This window comes from Drosophila erecta, unplaced genomic scaffold, assembly GCF_003286155.1.
Source record: "Drosophila erecta strain 14021-0224.00,06,07 unplaced genomic scaffold, DereRS2 tig00000000-arrow-pilon, whole genome shotgun sequence".
Classification (NCBI taxonomy): domain Eukaryota; kingdom Metazoa; phylum Arthropoda; class Insecta; order Diptera; family Drosophilidae; genus Drosophila; species Drosophila erecta.
The window spans coordinates 9,299,456-9,324,071 of NW_020825194.1; the positions used below are offsets into that span (position 1 = coordinate 9,299,456).

A 24,616-nucleotide genomic window follows, 5' to 3' on the forward strand; every position below is an offset into this window, starting at 1 on the left:
TATCCTTTTTTGAGGACACATCCAAAGATCATAGAACTATGATCTGGAATTGACTCACTGTACCGAGTAAACCGAGTATCCCAAATAAAACGCATCGGTTAGTTTCTTTTCTTTCCATCTTATGGTATATTCACCGTCTTTCATTTTCACAATCTGGGCGAAGCTTAAGAATAAAATTCATATATCAATCACTCACATACTCATACAATTTTATTGTCCACTCATTATGATAATTGAAGCTCTTGTTTTTGAAACAGTGTGTTGATTAAAAATGTACATTTTCTATCTCACTGAAGTGAGTAATATTAAACAATAATCTGGTTAAAGGGAATTTTCAATTCCGCTGCGTCTTCGCATAAATTTCATGATCAGTGAGCCGTTTAAGGATTTCTCTAGTTGTCTAAGTTGCAGCATTTTGGTTTCTGGGTCTCACATCTTACTTCGCGTTAATATCAATTTGTAACTTAACTATAGTAAATTCAACACAGTAAAGCTAACAACGTGCATCTTCCATTCATCAGCTTAGCCTAGACATATACAATCGTTTCAGGGTTAGTAGTAAGTAGGTAGGTGGCTAACAATCAGATTGCCTCCACTTCAGCAGGAAAGGGCGGGGATTTTGAGGGGTGTTCACAGCTGCAGCAGCTCTATGGCTATGACAGATGAGCTCTCCATGGAATTTCCTTAGCTTAGTTTGAGTTAGAGTTATGTATTATGTATATTGGGAGCCTATGCTTAACTAGAATACAACATCAGTTAACTGACGGACAGGGCAGGGAGCCACTCAATTAATAATATCAACAAATGGAATCGATGGGCAGCTGATCCTGCTTGATGCTTAGACGGCGGGGATTCGACTTGTGTCTGCCGCCGCCGCCGCCTCCGCCACCTCCACCACCGCCGGCCACAATGGAGATGCCTCCTCCGGGTCCGCTGGCAGCACTTCCTCCTCCGGTCAGCGTGCTTAGGCTATTGTTATTGCTGTAGTTGCTGCTGTTTATGGAATTGCCGGAGTTGGTCTTCTCGTTAATACTGGATAGGTTGGGGATGCTGGGCGCCGTCGTCGTGATGGTCAGGCCGCCCATGGTGAACGAAGCGCCGTGCTTGTTGTTGTTCAGCGGCTCCAGCTCGCTAGCCAGCACGCCGTTGGGTATGGAATGGGAGCGTATCTGCAGGCGGCCGGAGTCCAGCGATTCGTCGCTCGCCGGATCCAGATGATCCACCGAGGCGGCGGAGGCAATGCGCTGGAACAGGCTGGCCGAGAGCGTGCGATCCGCAAAGGGTGCATTCACACACTTGGCGCTTCTCGTGTACTCCGACTTGAGCTCGTCCAGCTGCTTGGCGCTGCACAGCGGCGTGTCCACGTCGTAGGTGTTGTTGAATAGCGTGTAGTCCACCTCGTACTCGCCCGTCTCCTTGCGGAAGGACACCACATTCACGAAGCGATGGCCCCACAGCACCTCCGAGGGCAAGTAGCTGCTCCTGGCCTGCGTGGTCATGCCGGTGGACTCGATGACGCCCTCTGAAATCGCAAAGCTATTAGTTTACATTTCTGGAAAGGTGTGAATATTATGAAACTTACCCAGCATGACCACCACTTCGAAGCGTTCCTTCAGCATATCCGAGGCGGACAGCATGTACAGCGGACTGTTCCTATCAATCTTGTGCACTATGGTGGTGGGCCAGATGAACATCAGCCGATCCTCACCACCATCGGCTCCGATGTGCAGCTCCTGCTGGTAGAAGGGCAGCACCTCGCCCTCCTTCGTCACCTTCTTGCGGATTATCTGGGCCCGCACATGAGCCTCGATGATGTGCGACTTGCGCATGTCACCCACACGGAACATCAGACATGGCACTCCATCCCGGTGGCAGATGACAGCATTGCGGGAGAAGAGCAGCGTCTGGGCACGCTTCTTGGGGCGCGACAGCTTGGCAAACACAATGCCCACCATGAACGCCTGGATGAAGACACCCGTGATGCACTGGATGCACATGGTGAATATCGCCTCCGGACACTCCTCGGTCACATAGCGATTGCCGTAGCCAATCGTCGTCTGGGTTTCCACGGAGTACAGGAAGGCGGACATCATATTGGAGACCTGCGTTACGCAGACCGTGTGCGTCATGTTGGCCACCAGATCGGGTGACTGGTTCTTGAGATTGGTGTACTCCAGATCGTTGTGCGCGTAGGCGATGATCCACCAGATGAATCCAAAGAAGGCCCACGAGAATACGAAGCTGGCGGCGAAGACGAGCAGCGTCCAGCGCCACTGGGCGTCCACCAGGGTGGTGAAGATGTCCTGCAAAGGAACAACAAAGTTAAAGGTTAGTATGACACTCATAGACTGGCATGTCCCATAAATTCTTTGAATGCTTTCGACATGCGTTTACTTTTGGAGTTCCGCGTGAGGAGCACAAATCAATTTACATAATTGCCGCCAAAGTCGCGCGGCGACCGGCGTTATGCAAACCCGCCAAGGAAGCCTAAATATAGCCCAAGTGGGCCGTCAACCATGTGGATCCCGCCCCCATCATCGCTCACCTGCAGATAGCGACGCCGCCTCTTGGCCACATTTCCCTGCACAACGTTGCACTCGCCGTGCTTGAAGACCACACGTTTTCGAACACGCCGCGAACTGAAGCGTGTCTGCCGGTACCTGAAACGGAACAACACATGTAGATTGACACATTAGTGTGGCACAGAAATAGATGGCTGCGATTTATTGGGTAAGCCTTCGATTGGGGATTTCACTTTCAAGTGCGGCGGATGGCTCTTATCTACGCGGAGGCGTTTACACAATCGCGTATCTAGTCTATTTCCACTTATTTGGGGAAGAAATCCTTATCGGGCACCAGCTCTTAGGCTTAAGTATTCAATTGCAGCCTTGGCAGAGCTTGGTTTGCTAGAAGGTATTCCATATAATACGATAGCACTCGCAGTTTATAGGACTTATTTGCAATGGAGTAGCTATACATTTCCACCCACCATTCTATAATAGGAATGAATAATAATATACAACCTTGGATGGTTCAATTGTGGAACACACCCTCCTTAACAATAAGAAGAACTGAACTGAACGGGGTACAATGCACACGCATATCAGACGATTGTAGCTGCTCTTTGTTCGGATGGATAAAAGATGGCAACAACAGGAAGTCGGAAGACAAAAACCACCGAGGCCTGTCTCCCCCGATAATACCAATATATGGTTATCAGTAGTGCGAGGTATTAATCGAGTATCTATCCCACTTATTTACCAAATCATAGCATGGAGCAGTATGCTCGAGAAGCACACCACAAACACCAGACCGACAAGGAAGAGCAAGAGGAGCATTTGGCGATTATCAATTGATGAGATTTCGGGCACCAGGGCTGCGCATCCAGCTCGATCACTCTTAATACCCTGTAATTTTCGCAGGTTTACTTAGTTATAACCATGGAAAATTTGGGGATTTTGGGCAGCAGTTGCTGATACTACGAGTACCAGGTATTCACTAGACAGAGCACTTTCGGTTCATAAGTTGCTGATACCGCGAGCACCAGGGATCCACTGGATCGGCATGGAAGATTATGAAGAGACCGTAGTCGAATTAGCACTGAAGTGGACCATTTGGCGAGCTCTGGAACGGCAGTAACTGTAATTTGTAGTAATCGCCAACTGCAAGCAGCTGACTTTTGCAGTGTGCGTTTCACTTTGCTTTACTTTGATATTTACATGTCCATTTATATTTCGTACTCATTTCATTTACTCGGTTTATCAGCGCGCTCTGCTTTGTGCACTGAAATCCAGAGTATGGTTACATATACTTGTGCAAAAGTCCACACACTCTTTGGGGAACTGAGCTTTAAAGCGATTGTCTGTTGTTCCAAGTGGAGCTTGAGTAGATCAGAGGAGGTGGAATCCATGAAATTCCAGGGTGAGAGGTGGTGATAAGGAGGAACTAATGGCACGATGGAATCGGAAACTAATTGAGCCGCTTGCGACGAATGGTTTCGGAATGGCTATTTGTTTGCCATCTATCATTACCAATATGTATTTAGCTACGCTTCTTGTTTCCATAGCATAACTTATAATTGCATTTAAATCGAATTTTTATTTTGAAATATAAAAACCTAAACAGTTGCTATATGGCGGAGATAGGTGAACATAAGTGGTTTTTTATATATGGTCATAACAAATATTATGGCCACATTTCATTTCATAAACATAACTCATAAATATGTCAAAGCACCAGTGCTTACGGTTAGCTGATAGGTAATATTATTTTTCCATCGTTGATAAGGAATCGAACTGAATCATTTGAATAGTCGCTGCTGGCCAATAACAAACATAATCGCTGAACAAGAGTACTGTGTACATAATTAATACTTGTTGTTTTGAGTGCGGTAGATTGCTTAAAAGTTCGATTAAAGTCGAAAACCGTTGTTGTGATGCGTCATGGAGATGTGAGTGATTTAACGTGTACTACACGTACAACCTCATTAAAAATAAATGAAATCGATAAAACATAAATGTGAGAGAAATTCTCAGAACAATGATAGCCGCCAAGTGAAACTCAGCCGAAATTCGTAGAAATCTCCGGGCGACAGCGGTGCCATTAGAGTTCGTTAGTTTAAATCTGGTGTTTTGCTCATGCAAATAAACCGGCTCACGCCGAGTGCCCCATTGTTATTGTTATTATTTTGTTTATAATCGCTTCGATTTTTGTGATTTTTCTGAGACTTTTTTTGGTTTGCCAAATGCAATAACCGGTTGACGACAAAGGGGTGAAGTGTAAAACAAGTTCAATGGAACAGGCGACACATATATCTACGTGAACTAATGCGTCAACTCTCTCATGATATCAGCACATTTAAGATTTCCGAGATAGGGAAGTGAGTGGGAAAACGACGAGCCAACAAAGTCGTATTCTAACCAACCGGAGGCCAGATAAGCGCTCCTTGGGTTATGGCCTGCAATTAAAGCCCAGCCTGTGAGCTAATCGAGGCAATTGAAACCAAACCGCACAAACAAAAACAGAACTAACCTTGGACAAGATGAACCCCGGCGAAAGGCGGAGGACTGGAGGTGATGCCCTTTTAGTTGCTTGAATAGCATCTCAAATAGTGCTGGCTAATGGCCAACAAATTGCTTGAGGGACTAATGCAATTGGGCCATCTGCTAATGCAAGTTTGTCGAGTATATCGAAGGTGCAAATAAGTTGACCATGGTCATGATCATAATCGAAACCGATTTGCTGAGCTCGTAGCAACAGCCACTGACGTCATTGATCTGGCCAGATCCATTTTACGGCCCAGAGGAAATGCACTCTGTGGAGTGCTTTAGGTATATAATATATGCGCTATAAAGTGCATACAGACTGGCTGCAGTTGCTATCCATAAATCAAACTGAGACAGCCAGACAAGTTTACAGCACGTTTCGTAATAAAAAGGCGTGTGGAAAACAAACTAATTCCGGAAGCCCCAACAACCTTAACTAATGATGATTCAATTTTCCACCTAATCTATTTAATGCCTTACGTACGATAACATGGATACAGTTTATTTAACAATGATTTACCTTTACAAAACGTACTGTAGCTGCACTTCTGCCGAATCTTTTGCCTTGCCAAATTTCAAATGGCAAAAGTGAAAAGAATAATTATGAATTTGCATAGATATGTACATAAGATGTCAACAGACAATTTGGACACTCGGCGAATTCGTGAACATTGCTCACCAAAGGGGAAAAACAAAGGATTTGTGGCGCACAACATCCTTTCGCGTTCTTTATATGAACTCTGATCAAAAATGATTATATATAGAACGGATATTATACATTAGCAGAGGTTGCTGTGTGCCGCGAAACGAATGGAAACGCCTTTCATGCAAATATTTATGCCGCATTCGATTAAACATTATAGATCCGATTGCGCAGATGCATACATAGTATAGATACATGTGTATTTATGTGCAGCTGTACTGCTGAACTTTTGTTCAGCTGTTTAAATAACCTTCAAGGGTGACTACGTAAGCCATTATAAAACCAAGTAGAGTTATGGAATGCGATCTGTAGACTGCATAGGTTTCTGTGGAACCGGTGTGCTGACCGGATTGCACCGGAATACAGATACAGAATAATTAAACATTAATCAATTAACACCTATAGCTGTGCCACAAGCCACTTCACCCTGTAATACTGTCAACTTTGAAGAGCCAATCACCAATGATCTATAAGAGTTGCCTAATTTCACGCCCACTTTGATAAACACTCCTAAGCAGCTAAATGATCATCTTCCCAAATGCAGATGATGCGATGATCGATCTTGGCCAACTGGGGTTTACCTGAGCAGCTCCTCCCGCCACGACTGCTCGCTGGAATGGGTGGCTCTGTAGACGATCATGGAGAGTCGACTTAAACTGCGACGCAGCTCGGACATTTTGGGCGCTTTTGGTGGATGATGGATTGTCCTGGGATTGCGAGACTTGTTCGTGCGAACGAGTCAATACTGTTGTTGGTTGCAGCCAATCGAGTTTTTTGCTGTTCCCTGCTGTTCTTTTCAGCAAATATACAAAATAAACACAATCAAGAGTTGTCTCTTGCTCTAGTTTGTCATTGTTATAAAAATAAAGCACAGGCAGTGTTTCAGCAGCAGACGACGACGAGCCGAACAGGTCAGTAAATCACAGAAGCGAGATCTCAGCATTTCGAGGGAGTTGCAAAGATCTCGTTTGTCAAACTTTCAAATTGCGCCACTTTTCGGCCGGCTAATTAACTTGTATGCCGCGTAGAATTTCACGCCTTTTGTGCCATTTGTGTGAATTTGTTGAATAGTTCTTTTATTTTTTTGGTTTAACGTTTTGTATCGGTTGTGTGAACTGTGCGATCGAACAACTTTTTGCCAACTGCTCGACGAGCAAATTGAAATTCGCCCTCGTCGCTGCAAACAAAATTCAGTGTTGATATTAGTACCGCCCCCCTGGCCCCCTCATCAATATATGTACAATGCTCTACGCTCACTGACAGCGGATTGTATTTTTGTTGTTGGACTGCCGCCTCATTTACTCATTTCACCTAATTACACATGCATGTACGAGTACGTCTGGTGCTATACACAGTTGGAATGCCAGTTCCTATTTATCAGATACCCCGCACAAACACACCCACACGTGGCTATCTGTTTGCCTCATTAACGGTGTTTGCCCGCGATTGACACATGCCCCACCTGATGGATCCCAATTGATCACATATCGCATTATGCCCATATATATAATATGCGCTATAATATAAAACGATTCTAGTATTGTGCGTCAATTCAACGATATGAAATTGTTTTTCTTAGTTGGCGATTTAATTTGGAAACGCAGAAGCGAAGGATCACCAGTGCCAGATATATATGCCATATAGCATATGCTCCGACTTATCCCCCATGAACCGGTTCGTTCTGCCAGCGGCTCGCACTTTGCTCGTTCGAAAATAGCCAGAATTTCCCGCATGGGAAATACCAATAGAGATCGTTCGAAAGTTGAATGAACCAATTTTGGGTTGCAGCGGCTCGCTCTCTGCTTGGAGTTGGTCCGCCATCTCGAGTGCCCACTGTCACCTATCTAATCTCAGCCGAAAAATATACAAGTAAACAAACAGATTGCTGATCGAAACGGAAAGAACCCGTCTGAGCCAATAAGACCCATGAGTAATTTCTTACAGTCAAAGAGCGCGTCAACTAAGATTTACCAAACAACTTCCACTGGTTATCAACCAGTATCCCAGTGACGTCAAGGCCGTGACGCATCTAGCCGGTAAACGCCACATTTGTAGTCAAGTGTTGATATCGGTGTAAAGATATGCAATCTTATAAACATGGCCGGATTTATATGGTGGCAACCATAACTATGACTAAACGCTTGACAGTCCAAAAGAAATGCGGCTATTTTTGGTAGCGAGTAGTCAGCAGAAGATTTCATAATTTTATGGAAAGATCATTAAGTCCAAGCGACTTAGTTGTGAGTTGAGATAGGCCGAACCTTGTGGGACTTGAAAGTTCACTGGCTTTCTAGAGTTTATTAGGCCTTAAAACTAGAAAACTGAACTGGCAAGATAAACATAATCTATGCAAAGTCTGGGCGAAGATCTTTTTCACTTTTGTATATGACAATATGTTTCAGATCAGTCACGCCACATTTTGATATGAAACACCATTCCCAATCTCGTGGCTCGCGATCGATCGCTAAACGTTTACAAGCCTCATTATCTGCAGAATTTCCCCAGCTAAATCTAAAAAGAAAACATTAATTTTAGCACCCGCTGGGATATTATTAACTTTGTAGTCATGCCGGGTTCGTGTGTCTTCGGCAAAGCAGGGCAAATAAATTGAGCAACCAATTAGCAAGTCTATTTATCAACCGCATTTTGTTAAGATATTGCCGCCGATGGCGTCTAGTAAGTTTCCACCTTGAATTGCGATCTCAATTAGTGTGCAAATAAAGAAGTTAAGCGCTCATTTCCCTCCTCCTCGCTCACAGTAAATACCAAACAGATGTCCCGTGTAAATATTAGCGCGAAAATGCGAAATTGCGGATATTTGCCTATGAAGTTATCGGTGAAATATTCATCATTAGCTGGAAAAGCATCCGCTGTGTATCTGCGTGATCGGCAAGCGTGTCTCAAGTGAGTCATTTGGCACAACTCGAAGTGTGTAAAGATTCGGTGCCCAACTCAAAGATACAACCTCGATTCCAGGTGCTAATTGGCGGACATTCGGCGAAGAGGGGCCTTATCATTCGCAGTTCCATTTATCTGCCGTAATCGTGGCCTGCGGCGGCACACTTGTAAATAATGCCAAGAAGGGTACACAAGAAATAAACTGGGTAAATATTATGGCCATGTGACAAACGGACCGCTCTTGTCAGCACTTTATTTCGAAAATGTTGCCCAAGAAATCCCCAAAAAAAAAATAAAAAAATGGCTAGAAACCATCCGCATGCGCCGCTTGTTAAGCTAATGATTACACGCTTTCTGCATCCCAAAAATGCTCGGCGTACAGTCTGCGCAAAAGGTGCGACGCGACCATCAGTTATGGCACTGGAAAGTGGCTTTTATTGTTGAAAGTTCCGAAATCGGGGGAACATTTACTGCCAATTTATGGCAGGGAATTAAATCGCAAGGCTGTCGACTTTTACTTTTACTCCAATACAGAGTTTTCTGAATGGCTTACCTGTATTTGCATCTTTCAAGTACAGTCTATTCAAAGTGTTTATCTTATACTTCATACAAGAAAACTTCGAAACAGTTTATTGCTCTTGCTCATTAAAGGAAATCTAGAGGCAAATATTTATTTAAGTAGAATTTGCATAACGCCCTAAGTCTTGACCTTCTTCGCGGTAACACCCTAAAATCCCCAGATAAGCAATTTCCTGGTATCTTTTTTTAAAATTGTTTATCTTTGGCGGTTAAGCCCTAATAGTTATAAATTTCGGCCAACACAAATAGACTTGAAGCTTTATAAATTGTGCAAACAAAGAAGCGTGCAGCGAACTCGAATATCTTAAGGCTTTAAACAGGTAGAAATCCTTTGGCAAGCCCCAATTGTGATTTTTTTGTTGTCTGTCTTTGTGGCATATCGCCAAATTGGTAAGTAAATGCACGTTAAGCATTTCTCAGCCGGCCTCCATTTTATTCATAAAGGTAAATGCCGGCATTTAAATTCCACTGGCAACACTTGCACAGGAAGAAAAATTAAGTTGATATGATGATCTAGTTTATATAAAAAGCTAGTGAAAATGAAACTCTATGATGCATTTTGTGGTTATGCTGGTATGAGTAACCTAACAACATAGCATGGAATTCGTCACTTTTTTCTCTGTGTAGATGGATGTGGGGGAGACAGGGTCACGTCACCCGGCTTCCTGTGCGAGAGGGAGATAGCGGCAGGCGGAGAGAGAGAGAGCTCCCTTGGGGTTCGAGTTCGGGGGGCGAAGGTGGATCCCAAACACATGTGCCACTCTTATACGCAGACAGCAGCAGCTGATGCAGCATTTCATTATAAGAGTTCGGTTGCCATGCCATGCTCATTATATACGCCTTGTTTTGTTTGGTTTTGTTTTGGTTTTTGTTGGCTGTACTGTACCCTATATGCCACATACTGCCATTCAGTACCAGTACACTGCTACATCATCTCATGCCCATGTGGACGATGCGTCGCCTTGCTCTCTGTCACAAGTTCACTTTGCTCGCGAGTTCAATGCAAGCAAACTAGTTTTGCTGCCATTTGTTATGTTTTTCTCTTGTGGTGGCTAGCACGTGCTGCTTCTTCTCGCTTTCAAACAATGCATTTGGAAACCCGTCCATAAACTCAATAGCCGCAAGTGATAAACGAAATCGTTTAGCGGGGGGCACTTAAGCCAGGCTTTTACACGGAGCAAAAGCAGAGTGGTTTTAACATGCAGCAAAAACAGCGTGGTTTTTACACGGAGCAAAAACAGCGTTGCTTTTACATCGCACAGATATGTGACAAAATTTCCGTGACTAACAGCTTAGTCAGCTAGAACTACTCATGTTAATTGGTCACCATTTTGGGTCACTACATGGGATTCTTTCAATAATATTCTAAAATTCGTGTACAAGTAAATTCGAAATCTATTCTAGTACTTAGGTGTATTTTTGGTGAGTGTACTTGTGGCACTACCAACTTACTCATACATGGCATCCACGAGATCGCGCTCCCAGGTCATCAGACGCTTCATTATGGCCAAAAGGAATTTCGTGGTGTTGTATAGTTTGGACTTGAGGATACCGATTTGGCTTTGGCTTTTCGGGATTTGCACTGGCACGCGCTGCTGCGTTGTGTAACGTGTATAATGCTATGTAAATTTGCTGTTTCTGTCGCGGTTCGGGGATCTCTGTTTGGCTTTTATGCGATGGCAGCGACTGAAATGTAACGGCAACAGCGACGTCGGCAGAGATGTTCAGTTGACAGCTCCTCCACCGGGCGGCAACAACAACGTAGGGAAACGAAACTGTTCGCGGCAGCCTTGGCAACAATTGTTGTTGTTGTTATTATTTATAATGTGGCTTTGTAGTTGCTGTTATTACAATTATGACGATTGAAAACAAAAGATTCGAGCACTTTTCAGATTAACTTTAATACTGTTGGCAAAGCGGATGACGTTATCGTTGGATAAACTCGTGTGTGAGGCAGGTTTCGGTTGCGGGTTTTTATTTGTGCGAACTTTTTTTATGAATTTTCGATATTAATGAGGTGTTTCTCTCCCTTTTTTTTTTTGTTGTTGTTGTTGGAGTGGTGCTCTTTATCACAAATGCGTTCTTTTTGTGGTGGGAAAGGCAAATATGGTTTTTATTTTGAAGTAAACAAAGGCGAGCATAATTCGTTTTACGAACAAATCGCTGCAGAGAGCGGTTGCACAGTTAGTTGCGAGTTAAAGTGACACTTTGTGGCTAACGGTGAACGGTTAGCGATGACAGAACTGTTTCTAACGGTGTCTCTTCTACCACTGCGCCAATTGTGGCACGAAATGCGTTTAAGTAGCTCCGTGCTCCGTGCCTCTCTTTTTTGGGGATCTTGCAACGCGAGAGAGCGGAGAGAGAGAGAGGAGAGCGGGGAGAGCGAGCGAGAGCGCGGCGCAGGTGTATACCTTTCTGCGAAGACGGCTGAACTCAAACTGAAACGTTCGGTTGACAGCTTTGTTGCTTTTTATTATTTTGAGTCTAAAGTGGAAGACGCGATAGCAGCAATGCGGCAGAGCAGAAGCAGCGGCGAAGCAAAGCAAAGCAAACACACACAGAGTGACAACAGCGTGTTGCTAAAATCACACATACGCCCGGTTGGCAAACACTCTCGAGCATGAAATACAACAGCTGATAAACTCAGCTCATTTCTTTTGTTGTGAGAGATTAACGTAAGGAGCACGCGAGAGAGGGAGAGGAGCGCAAACAGGAAGAACTCTCCTGGTGCACGGAAAAAAACGAAAACTCTGTGCTTATACCATGTTCGAAAAACTTTATTTTCTGCACATTTTGCAACTATAGCTGTTAAATTGGTTTGGCTATGTGATGTTTCGCAGTAATTGAAATATTAAAAGGCTATCATCGCACTTTTCGCGCACTGTAGCAACTTAATTCGCCCTTAAATCAGGCACTTAACGTCCCGAATTCGCCGCGTGTCCATAAACAGTTACATCGCCTGACAGCCGATCGTTTTAATAAATCGCCAGGGACAAAAGACACTTAAACAATATTCATAAGTCGGAAACTGGCGGGCAGGGTAAGTACATATGTACGACTACGAGTGACAATCAAGTTTTAAGATTTCGCCAATTAGCGCGCATAAAACTCAATTTATAACTGCAGTTTCATTAGTGCCCACAATGTGGACATGTGTGTAAATATTTATGCATACCATCAGACACTGAAATACTAATATCTGCACGTCTGTATAAATATGTGTATATTAGCCACGATATGCGATAATCAAATCGAGCACGCCTGCTTATTCAATCACAATTGGTTAGGTGATTAGCGGCCATCGGGAGAGACTCCGTCGTATCTCTGGTCACCAGAAATAGATTCCCCATGGTGCATGTGACTCCGGGTCTCCTGACGAACATCCCGCTGAAAAGCTACGTTTGCATTTGCTACTAATTTATTGCCGCCTCTCGATTGCCTGATACTTGATATCAGCGCTACGACTTTGCACACGACCAACTTGTAGCCTTTCCAATCACCTGGTGGACTCATGGACAAGTCAACAGATGGCTCAAGCCATCAAGCACCCTCTGCTCTCTTCAATTAAGCTCAAGGATCAAGTGGTGCTGATTGTGCCTGGCAATCCTTTCAGCAGATATCATTTCATAGCGTTGCCCTGCGACAGAAGTTACGTCTTGAGCTTCTACTTTGTACTTCCTCACATGATAAGAAATATACCCATATTTCTCATATCACGTCAATTAATTTTCAAAAAGTCATCTGTGAGGTATTACAAAACTTGAGTGATTAGAATGAGTTGAGATAATAGTCTACGGTAGTAAATTGCACGTGGCATAGGTAGCACTACTTTTTTATAAAATAACATAATGGTATTAGGTAGATTCTATAAGAAAGTTACCAGACAGAACCTTAAACTGCTAGCAATATTCTGTGGTACAGTCTGAGTGTTACAATGTTACCCCTCATTTTGCTAATTGTAGTGGGTTCCGTCCATCTAAATGTTAAGTGCGAGTACTTAGAACTGCTTGTAAAACGATTAAGTAATTCCATTTCTTTCCGCGGATCAATTTACAGCGTATGGGCGATAATTGACCGTTCGAATCTTGCCCCACCCACTGCCAAGTAGCCACAATCATCGGGTCGTTGAGCGGTGATTCCACGGCGACTTATCGAATGGATCTATCATCATAAAATAATTAATTTCCCTGAATCGTGAGCAATCGGCTGTATTCGCGCGGACAGGCTGGAGTGGCGCACGATCGGCGACTATTGGCAAATATTGGCCAAAATCAATTGGCGGAAATGAGGCAAAAATCAATCATACGCACCGTGCGCCGCAGACAAAGATTGCGCTCAGCAAAAGAAAGTGTGTCGAATTGTGCCGCAGGGCATTCATATCAGCATCGAAAGCACTCAATATCTATTTATAGAGGGTGTGTCCGTGAGTAGCAAGCATAATTCTTGGCATCCACATAGGAAATTCCCGCGGATTCTCGGTTCTGGCATTTGGCCAGAAGCGCACAAAATGAGTGTAAGCCTTAGCGGCCGGCCGCCAAGCAGTTAACACGTTTCTAATTAACTTATGGGCAAGTGAATTAGTGGATTGCCACATCGAAATCGAGAATTCGAGGCTCCGCGGCGGCGCATTATGCAAATTTATGTCAAGGCAGGGGCAGGTGCAAGTCGTTGACTCTGGGCACTCAGCTATAGCTTCTCTGGGAGAACGTTCTTATGAACCGAGTGGAGTTTGCCGCGGCTTTAATGCTTGGTAAACAGACACATGCGTAATGTCAGGGGCGTTCATTTCGGCACGGGTAGTACACGGTACACAGCTACCGAGTCTCTATTCCCAATTAAGGCAGCCAGCATCTGAATCAGTATCTCCACACACATGCCACTGTATCACTGTATCTAAATCGCACGCTGAGCCAGAATCAACAGGCGGAAATAATATTTAATTGTCCACCCACTGGCGGTGCTCAAATCAAAATAATTCAATTTTGTCATTTCAGGCAATCAAGTCAAAAGGTTTATCTCGCTCCACTGACTCGATTCTCGGTTCTCGATTCTCGGTTCTCGGTTCTCAGTTCTCCATTCTCAGCTGACCAACAGACGTCACCTCCATTTGCATATGAAAATCACACATAAAATAGATTCTTGAGAAAAAGGCCGCAAAATTCAGTCAGGGGGAAGTGCAGCCAATGCTGTTTGTTTACCGACAAACACATTGCCATCGAGGTGTGTGGGATACGATTAAGTGGATATGTTCGTATTTGTGGTCTTGCATGACTGCAAGTTCTTGGAAATTTCCAGTAAAATACAAAATATTTCTGATGGCTTACTTATGTAGAGCACTGCTTTGATCTTGCACCACAAAGAGCTTCTTAAAATCAGTTACACGACTGACTTGCACCGTGGAATGAGCTATTGGTCCACAAAGGATACTCAGAAACATTCCATTGGATTATTCCATCAGCTTAAGTTCAAAATGAGGTAATGAAAAAGTTCCTACATAGTAAATTAGTTTGCTAATAAGGTGGCCTAAAATGAGCGTAGCTTTTGTTGCCAAGAGCTTATGAAAGACCCCCTTGTTTCATACATAGCTCCCAACACGGCGTATGAGTAATGAAATATTACTCATACGCCCAGTTGGCCATCGCTTCAGAGATCTTATCTCACTCACCTGGTAAGTGGGCCGGGCGATTCGCTAACCGCCTTTATGGATCGCCGGATTTGCCGGTGGAAGCTGCCCAAGATGGACTCCTTGCGGGAAAGTTGGGTTCCACTGCCGCTGGACTCGCCGCCCGTGGAATTGATGTTGGAGGCATAGGTCGAGGTACGCTTGTAGGTATCCTCCAGGCACACGGCACTCTGCTCCCCCGGAACCACCGGATTGGCGGTTGCCACCAGTTGATCCACATTGAGGGGCGTCGTCTCCTTGGCGTCGTTGTTATTGCCACTGCTGCTGTTCATCTTGACTATGATGGCCTTCTCCTTCTCCTTCTCCTCGGGCAGTAGCTTGGCCCAGGCATTCTCGCCCACCAGTTCCGATTTATCCACTATCATTTTTGGCATTGACTAGTTACGGCTAATAGTTTAAACTGACTGGCTGCGCTGCGATTTCTTTGGTATGTATCTAGATTAGTCGCCGACTTGGGGAGAATTATTCGTTATAAGGGAAAATTTGAATAGCTGTTGAGGGCGCGTTTCTTTTGCAGTCTGGAAAAGTGCGAGCCAATCATGGATGGTTCTTTGCTGGCGGCCACGTTGTTCTCTGCAACCGAAACGGAACACGAATTTCTTGGGTTAGATTTCAGTTTAAATGCACATGTGTGGGGTTCTGGATTCTAGCCTGGATATTATCACGCCGCCCGCCACTGATTATAAAGTTCACACTTTTCAGCGTTTTCATCTCGCTTTCCGCCCTAAAGTCTTTAACACACTTAACAAACTCCTAAAGTTTATTTCAATTTGTGGTTACAAAATCGTGTATTGTACGAACTGCGGTTTTCATTCATTATCGTTATCATTATTATCATCTCGTGTGGGGTGCCTCGTCTCGAATGGAACCAACTGGCGATTTGGAATTTGCTACCTAAATCAATCTAGTTTTCAATGGAATATTTTTGATCTGAAACTCTTTGCAGACGGTCATAATGAGTTTATGAGTACAAAATAATATAAAAATGTTCGCATATGTTACTAACCAAACAGCAACTCTCTACTATTTCTATTACTATTACTTTTATTACTGTGTTGTTACTACTGCTATCAGGTATCAAACCACATAAAATGAATCTCACATTTCGTATTTCTTTTTCTTGTTTGAAAAGCTTCAACTTTTATTTTTAAAAAATGCTCCAATCACTTAGTTATGTTTTGCTTAAGCAGCTGGAGCTCATGACACACTCAAAATTAATCAGCATAAATATTTGTTTAATCTCTAAACACAAATGCTGTTCAGTTCAGTTCAGTTCAAGTAATTTATACATTTATGTTGTTTTATATTTTTATTTCATATTTTTTCGCACTGATTATCCCGCTGTTTTCCCGCTGCGCTCAAACATTTTTAGAACAATTTTGGCTTACAATATTTGGCATTTAATAAAAAATTGCAAAATATACTGTCTCGTATTGTTTATAAATTTGTAGCCAAATGAGATGGCGACCGGAGCTTATGCTCATAAAATGTATGAGCGATAATTTGTTGTATGTTTTTGTTGGAATATTTCCATAATTTCATATTTCAGCGATAAGCCTTTTTGTTTGTTTTTTTTTATGCAAATTATATGAAGTCAACATTTTATTTTGGGGTTCTCTGGTGCGAGCGACCACAAACGGGAAGCACATAAAATAATAACAATGACAACACAAACCGTTTTCACTCGAGAGTTTCCCCAGAAAATTGGATTTCTTTTCTGTTATTATTATTATTTTTTTTTGTCAAAACTAAACCCACGCAAATGTTTGGATTTTTCGAATTTGACGCGAGTTCTTGAGTATCCACGAAACGGCCGCGACTTTCGTTCGAAACTTCGAAAATTTCGAACTGCCAACCGCGAAACGCGCGATTTTCGAGGTGGACCTGCTGTGGACGAGATGCGTTGGAGACTGGCGACTTATTTTGGTTTTGGTTTTGGTTTTCGTTTTGGATTTCGGTTTTCGGTTTTCGGTTTTCGGTTTTCTGATTTCGGACTCGTCTCGTCTGCTGCTCTGCTCGCGCACGCACGCGCACAACGTGGGAACAAAAGTGCGAGCAAAAAGGCTGGTGTGCGGGAGGGGACGGGGGGCGCTAACTGAAGAAGAGCTATTACCGTTTGTTTTTATTTAAATTATTATTTTTGTTGCTTTTGTTTCTGCGCCACCGTTGTGAGCGAGCGGCGTTCGCAAATTGACTTGGCGCTCGAGTGCGCGTTGCCCGTTTTATTATCCAAAGGCGAGCAGCAACAACAGACGCCGCAGCAGCAGCAGCCGGCGCCGCAGCAGCAGTAACACTCGCAGCAGCAGCAGCGGCAGCAGCAGGAACAACTACAACAACAAGCAACCGGTAGCGTCATCTAGCACACACAATTCTGTTTTCTTGTTGTTTTGTGTTGTGTTTTATCGAGTTGGCCAAACGAGGCGTCGCTGCTGCGTCGGCGCTCGCTGCTTGTTGCTTTTGCTTTCTGCGCTGCCGCCGTGCTTTTGCTTTGCTTTTGCTGTGCTTTACAGCATTGCCAAATCTGTCATAAGGTCGCGGGCAGCGCAGCGGCAGCGCTGTCGGCGAACAGATGTTGGCGCCATGTGATTGCCGGCAGAAGTTCCGCAGAGAAAGCGCGATGGAGGGGGTGGTGGTGAAGGGGTGAGGGCAACAGGTGGCGGTAATCCTTTAAGGCTTATTTAAGGAATTGAAGTTGTCTGCTGTGCTGGCAGCAGTGATGCCAATTTAGCCTTTTTCCGGAATAATCTGTTGGAACTCTGTTGGAACACTTAGTTATTGCCGCTTTTAATATTTGTTTAGGAAACATATTTTCTTGTAGCCCTATAATTCCCAACTAGTTCTAGTGAAGATTGTGGCATGTCTTCTAATTTAGAGTCACAAAATATTTCAAGTAATCCCTCTTACCGGTCGAGCAGTGAGTGTAGTGTATGTGTTCTTAATTGTGATTACTTGCAGATCACATTGGCATCCCTCTTGAACAAATAACCAGGCAAATGTTATTCATACAAGTGTTTGATATGCTATAATATTTATTTCAAAATATTTATTCATAAAAAATATTTCAAATACAATATAAAATTCTTGTTAAGAAATTGATTACCCTACACACTGAAAGGGATATATATTTTTATGTTTATTCGTATACAAAGCAGTGATGCCCATTTAGCCTTTTTCCGGACAGATCTGTCCAGTTTTTTGTCCTTTTTTGAAATTTTCAGCCTATTTTTTCCTTTTTTTCTCATTCTGTCCTTTTTTTCAGATAAATATTGGCATCACTGGCTGGCAGTGCGCAAAAGAAGATTGCTATCTGCGACAGGGACGTGGTCTGGACTTCTGCAAAAGGGGTGAGTAGCTGAAGGATGTCGCTTTAAGCCAGTTGAATCCCTATCCATGGGCCACTGCCGCCCGCTGCCAATCAATCAAATGGCAGCGGTGGCAGTATCGTAAACTGACAACAATGGTTTCGACCATAGTAACTCCTCCCGTGGAAAAGTGCTTGGTGATATATGGGCTTGTGATAAAACAATGTCAGCTGATGGTGTCGCCCACAATTTGCATCATAAATCCATCACTTTTGCCAGCACCTTCTCCCTGGCTTAACATCTCATTCGGATTTTAAGATGGAGAAGATAGTATGATACCTAACTGGCTAATGAATCTCCATTATCAACATGATCTATGCACGTACTAAGATTTGTGTACTTGTAATTGTAATATTGCTCTGCAACAATATTTACCCAACCTTTATATATTGCATTTTCTTGTAAAAACGCTTGGGTTTTTCCCATTTTTTTGTTTTCTTGCTTTCCCCAAGTGAGCATCTGTAGATGTGTTTGAACACACTTTACACCTGTGCAATTGTGCTCCAAGTTGAGCGAATGCAAACACAATCAGTGCAAAGTGCACGGTGTCACATGCCCACAATGGGTATGAATAGAAATGGAAATAGCCAGTGAATCATTGTGTATTCACTTTGGCTATCTATTCAAAGTGCTCACTGCAGATGCAAAGCGGCCATTACGATAAATGGGTAATTGAATAGGTGTCCGGAGAATCACGTTTGCAATTTCGGTTTCGGGTGTGTACATATATAATATATTATATAAGTACATAATGTAATAAGTTGACCGTGCCTAATTTAACCCCATAGAATGGTGCTTGTTAGCCCCATAGTATTTGATTTACGACTAATTTCGACTTACACAGCACGTGGCTGGGAGATCATTAAAGTGTTCGGTAAACAAAATGAAATTTTCGAAAAACAAATGGGATGTTAAACAGAATAATGACTTTCTGTTACGGCGAGTGCAATGAAAGCAAATAAAACGCAGCACTATAGATAATATTTATCCATTACAACACAACGTTTTATACCCGTTACTCGTTCAGTAAGAGGCTATACTAGATACGTTTAAAAGTTTGTAACAGGCAGAAGGAAGCGTTTCCGACCATATAAAGTATATGTATATATTCTTGATCAGGTTTAGAAGGTTTAGACTAAGCATGCCGCTTCTAGACACGTAGACGCATCGCAAGTTTTATTTTAAATGTTGCCACGTCCACTCTAAAATCTCCCAAGGCTGAAGTTCTCAAGTCCATAACTCAACTTATCTTAATCGGATTTTGAAGTGGCATACCTCTAAATGTTTCTGGAGCAGTTCTCTAAAGAACTGCATTCAAATTTAGAATTTTATTTTTTTTTAATTTTCTCGTCATTTTTCTGATGTTATGATGTTGTGGAAATTCAAAAATGTCCCAAGGTTGAAGTTCTAAAGTCCATAACTCAACTAATTTTAATCGGAATTTGAAGTGGGATACCTCTAAATGTTTGTGGAGCAATTCTCTAAAAAACTGCATTCAAATTTAGAATTTTAATTTTTTTTAATTTTTTTGTGATATTTCTGATGTTATGATGTTGTGGAAATTCAAAAACGTCCCTATGCTGAAGTTCTAAAGTCCATAACTCAACTAATTTTAATCGGATATTTAAGTGGGATACCTCTAAATGTTTCTGGAGCAATTCTCTAAAAAACTACATTCAAATTTAAAATTTTATTTTTTTTTCATTTTGTTGTCATTTTTCTGATGTTATGATGTTGTGGAAATTCAAAAATGTCCCAAGGTTGAAGCTCTAAAGTCCATAACTCAACTAATTTTAATCGGAATTTGAAGTGGGATACCTCTAAATGTTTGTGGAGCAATTCTCTAAAAAACTGCATTCAAATTTAGAATTTTAATTTTTTTTAACTAATTTTAATCGGATTTTGAAGTGGCATACCTCTAAATGTTTCTGGAGCAAATCCCTAAAAATCTGCATTCAAATTTGGAAATTTATAATTTTTCCAATTTTTTTGCACTTCCACCAGCTGAGTGACATCGCGGGTATCGGGGAACTCCACTATAGCATCTTGTTTATCTATCTTGTTTATTCTCAAGTGATTGTGTATAACATATTTTGTCTCTGTGCATTCTCTGATTTTATTCCTTAAAATTCCTTGAAATCGGCTTTCATAATATTCCATTACTAAGCCCAAAAATGCATTTTCGAGCAAACGCATAAACGCATCCCAATGCAACGTCTGATGACGTCAATGGCTTGATATATTTACCCCAAATTTGTTCTGCAAATGCGTATATAGAATGAAACCCACACAAGATTATATATTCGTTTTGGAATGCCACTGAAACTGCCCTGTCTAATAACTGGCACATTGCGGTGAATAAATGCTCAATTGCCTTAGATATAAATCTTGTTATATAATTGCGAGGAAAGGGAACACATTTACAGCCGGAAAATCAGTACTTCATGTGCCTGTGTGTGGGCGGCAAAGAACACGAACCAGTTTCAAGTGTGCCAATTAGGTATGCCATCTTAAGTCTCGACTCCCCCAAGAACTAGGTATTCCATTTGAGATCTGTGACATGTGCCCGAGTTGAGCACCACTTGTGTACACCGGGCATTAAATTGTATGAAAATGTATTTAGAAGTGCGTTGTGAAGCGTACTTAGAGAGTCATAGTAAATCGTATTCCAATGCGGAATCATAATGGCAAATAGCATTATATACCTTTGCTCTCTTCCCATTACCTTTACCTTTGACTAGCCAGTTTAGGAACTAATTTTTTCTGTGTAAGTGATGTAGATCTATTCGTATGCATCATCTTGCTTCGCAAGGTCATGATTAAAGGGGGGAAATTCATGAGCTGTTGTTGGGTAAGTCGCTCTCGAAGGAAACCATCAGCTAAATTGAATTATTTGCATGAGCAGAAACAGACACACGTGGCTGGCACACGTGGCTGTGCTTAGGGATAATGTGAGCATGGGAGTCCTGGTTTGGTCCTTCCAATTGAAAGTATTCCCACGACACGGACCTCTCGGCTTTGAATGGCCAAGTGCTGCTTCCACCATGGACGACGACCCAGTTGCGAGGACCAATTGCGGTTATTTTTAGCCAAGTTGCAGGTGCATTCAGGCCTTGGCTAGCTGCACTTGCCGCTGGCCAATAAATAATTACGGGCACGTACAGCGGATCTGCCTGATGAAGGTGGTGGCACTGGGTGGCATTGGGTGTGGGTAAGTTCTGCGGAGCCAACGCATGTCAATGTCATTGCGTGCCCGGCATGGAAAAATGGTTTTGACGTCCTTCGATGACCTCTGGCCGGCCAATGAACTGCAGATTGCATGACACAGTGCCAGCACAAAAGTGGGCTAACCGCCATTTGCATGCCAACCTGGCCAGAAGTGACCTAGGATGCGTTTGGAGCCCCAGCGAAAATCCTTCTGCAGTCGGTACGTGCCGCAGCTGCAAGGAAACCACACAAGGCTCACCTCGGCCAGAAATAAGTCAAAGTATATAAATAGAATAGAGAAGTCCGCAGATTTATTGGCCAAACAAAAGAGTAAGCCATCAAAATTAATTGCGCACTAGGATGCGTTTTTTGTGGGGCAATTTAGATGTCTTAGGTTCAATCTATACAATCATTGCGCCTTGAAGCAGGCAATAGTTTTTTGTAATATGCTTATCCATAATTTATCGATTGTCTGTATGTATTATTACGACATTAATTACTACAAATTAAATAAGTTCACCCAGTTACAAAACAATGTATTGTGTCCGATTAGCAACTTCCGTCAAAGGTACTTTCGTTTACTAGCCCTGTTTCTTCGAATCTCAAGTCCTTTCGACTGATATCAGCTGATAGTAGCTGATATTGTGTGACGTTAATGGCCAGTCTCTGCAAGTCGACGAACTGCGCCTAATTAGCTGCCAATGGGCGCCGGACCGGCCAAATCCCAAGCCCTCTAACCAAACTTATCTGGAGTGCGCTATTTCGCCTTGTGACTTAGCGGTCACTTTAATGTTAATGAGCCATCAAGTCGGGGCATTAAGATCTCAGTGCACTTTTATGATGCGAAAAATCTACTATAGCTGACTGTGAAATGTGGGCGGCAAAAGGCAGCTAGTTCACCCAGAGTTCCATTCACGAATGAGTATTATCAGCTGAAGTGGACGGATAAAGTCGGGATTTGTTTACACGATTATGACATCGCCGGTGTTTTAGCTTTTGGTAAACTCCAGCAAGGAGACATCTGATGGTTTCCCCGTCACGCTGATCCACAAAGCTATCCATAAATTCTGCCTCGCGACTCGCTGTCACATTCGTATCAGTATCTTGTAGCTGTATCTGGAGCAGTATCTGCATCTGTACCTTCACCTGTATCTGTACCTTCACCTGTATATGTATCTGTACCTTCACCTGAATATGTGTGTATCTGAATCTGTATCTGGAGCAGTATCTGCATCTGTACCTTCACCTGTATCTGTATCTGTATCTGTATCTCAATCTGTATCTGCAGCTGTATTGGAACCTGGATCTTTGGATCTTTGCTGGCGCATGACTCCTGTTGACTCAGCGCGACTTTCGCTGACGGATTCGTGCGCAAATATTAGCAACCAGTGCGGGCAGTAATTTACGAAAGTTGACATGGACTTATCTCCAGCAAGGGGGTTTTATAGAACTATAGCTACTATGTGGGGTGGAATCCACCTGACCAGCGCTGTGACTTGGGATAAACTTGATGTATTTGGTCAGGTCTAGACATTAGACTGCGACAGTTTGGGTTAGTTTACCTTAAATGGGGTTATATTAGCCTAGCAAAGGCAATATTAGATCTTAGCATACGTAGCACAACCACAGAACCACCTATTTGCTAATAAATCCAAACAAAATATTAAATAATTTGGAAATAAATAGAAAAATGAAAGTGACTGCCCACGAATGGAAGAAATTATAACGCTTTGCCAGCTTAATGGCCAGCCATTCGTTAGTCGTTGGTGTCTTTAATTAAGTTAGTCTCTCTTATTTATGACTGTTTTATTTGATGTGCTCAGCCATCCCTCGTAGGAAGTTGAACCCGGCAGCCATTTCGACCATCTATTGTCCTCTTCAGCTCATTAACACACGCCCATTGGGGGGCTATCCTGTTGCTTAACGGCCCACTTTGACCCCGGACGGAGAACAATGGCAATCAAAGTGGGGACAGGCAATAATCCATCACATGTCAGCAAAGTTATTTCGAGCTCGACTGTTGGCCGGCATTTTCTGGGGAAAATAGCTGGATTTTCCAGGGTCAGGCGCAGAGGTCAGCAATAGTTTAGAGTCGCATTCGGTTCAAAGTTGAGTGCTCCCAGGCAGTGGAAATAAATCTGCGTTGATTGCCCGAAACTGATGTAACCGACCTGCCGCAACATCCGAAGGATACACCGAAGGATTCGAAGGATACCCGTGATTCGTGAGACAGACAGTGCGTTAAACCCACCTCGTGTCTTTGACCGCCACTCCTGGCTGATGGATGTGCATTTAAATCCCACTTAAATCCCTTTACATCGCCCATGCAAACGATGCCCTTGTATGCAAATCGGATAATGGCTAATGGCAGCACCAACAACTGAATTACAATATAAACAGTGTGCAAGGCATTTAAGCGATTCGCAGTGGCACTTCCAATAAAAGTCCCCTGACCAGCGACTTATAATTGGGAATCGATGGCCGGCCACGAGAGAATGGAGTACTCAAGCATTTTCCTGGAAACGCATCAAGGGGAAAACTTTCCGCAGCTGCACTCAAAGAAAACCAATAAAACTTGGTCAACTCTCAAGTGACGATCGGCGTGTTTGTCAAGGTTAAAGCGAGTCCTATTGCTCCTCGAGCGGCCAAATGGTGGGGGAAACTGCAGTCAAGGTCAGGCAGGATGGGTGGCTGGTGGCTGGGTGGCTGGGTGGTCTGGACTGGTCCGGATGAGGTTGGATGGCTTTGGAGCCAAGCAAACAACGGCCCCGACAAGGCAATTACCATAATTGCGTACACATGTGCGTACAAGTCAGCTGCAGACCGATGAAATGCATGAGTACATGAGTACAGAGGCTTTGGTTCAAGGATACTCTTCACTTGGAACCGGAAGGATTGGGACTGGGAGTTGAATTGCAAATAGTTTCGCCATTAGTTGTCGTGCAATTTGCATGACCATCATGCACACAATAATGAGCTATCCGATACCCTCTAGTCAACCTGTCGAAATGGCTGTGGCATATTGACCCGTTTCCCATCCGAACTTGGCATAATTCTCAATATTTTCATTATTTGCATTATTTTCACGGCTTTCCCGCTGTTCTCGCAGCTGTTGGCCATTTGGACGGGGGCCAGTTCT

General features: G+C 43.2%; 1 protein-coding gene across 7 annotated transcripts; it reads right to left on the reverse strand.

Moving 5' to 3' along the window:
• Positions 1–98: 98 nt before the first annotated feature.
• Positions 99–17,110, reverse strand: LOC6554612 (G protein-activated inward rectifier potassium channel 3). 7 transcript variants are annotated; one of them, XM_026980746.1, is made up of 5 exons: positions 16,584–17,110; positions 14,891–15,481; positions 2,546–2,660; positions 1,583–2,303; positions 99–1,522 (listed from the first exon to the last, which is right to left on the reverse strand). In XM_026980746.1, the coding sequence occupies exons 2-5, from the start codon at positions 15,280–15,282 to the stop codon at positions 798–800; spliced, it is 1,953 nt and encodes a 650-aa protein (XP_026836547.1). In that variant the 5' UTR covers positions 15,283–15,481; positions 16,584–17,110; the 3' UTR covers positions 99–797. The 7 variants fall into 7 exon arrangements, with proteins under 7 accessions (XP_026836547.1, XP_015008873.1, XP_015008874.1 ...); XM_015153387.2 differs by having other exon boundaries at positions 17,022–17,106; XM_015153388.2 differs by lacking the exons at positions 14,891–15,481; positions 16,584–17,110 and adding an exon at positions 10,684–11,672.
• Between the last annotated feature and the right edge of the window lie 7,506 nt (positions 17,111–24,616).

Bases quoted from the DNA above. Each gene is read 5' to 3' on its own strand.
- LOC6554612 (XM_026980746.1), bottom strand. From the start codon at position 15,282: ATGCCAAAAATGATAGTGGATAAATCGGAACTGGTGGGCGAGAATGCC. The intron at 2,661-14,890 runs GTGAGTGAGATA...GTTCCGTTTCAG, and splicing joins TCGCCCGGCCCACTTACCAG to GTACCGGCAGACACGCTTCA. The intron at 2,304-2,545 runs GTGAGCGATGAT...GTTCCTTTGCAG, and splicing joins GGCGGCGTCGCTATCTGCAG to GACATCTTCACCACCCTGGT.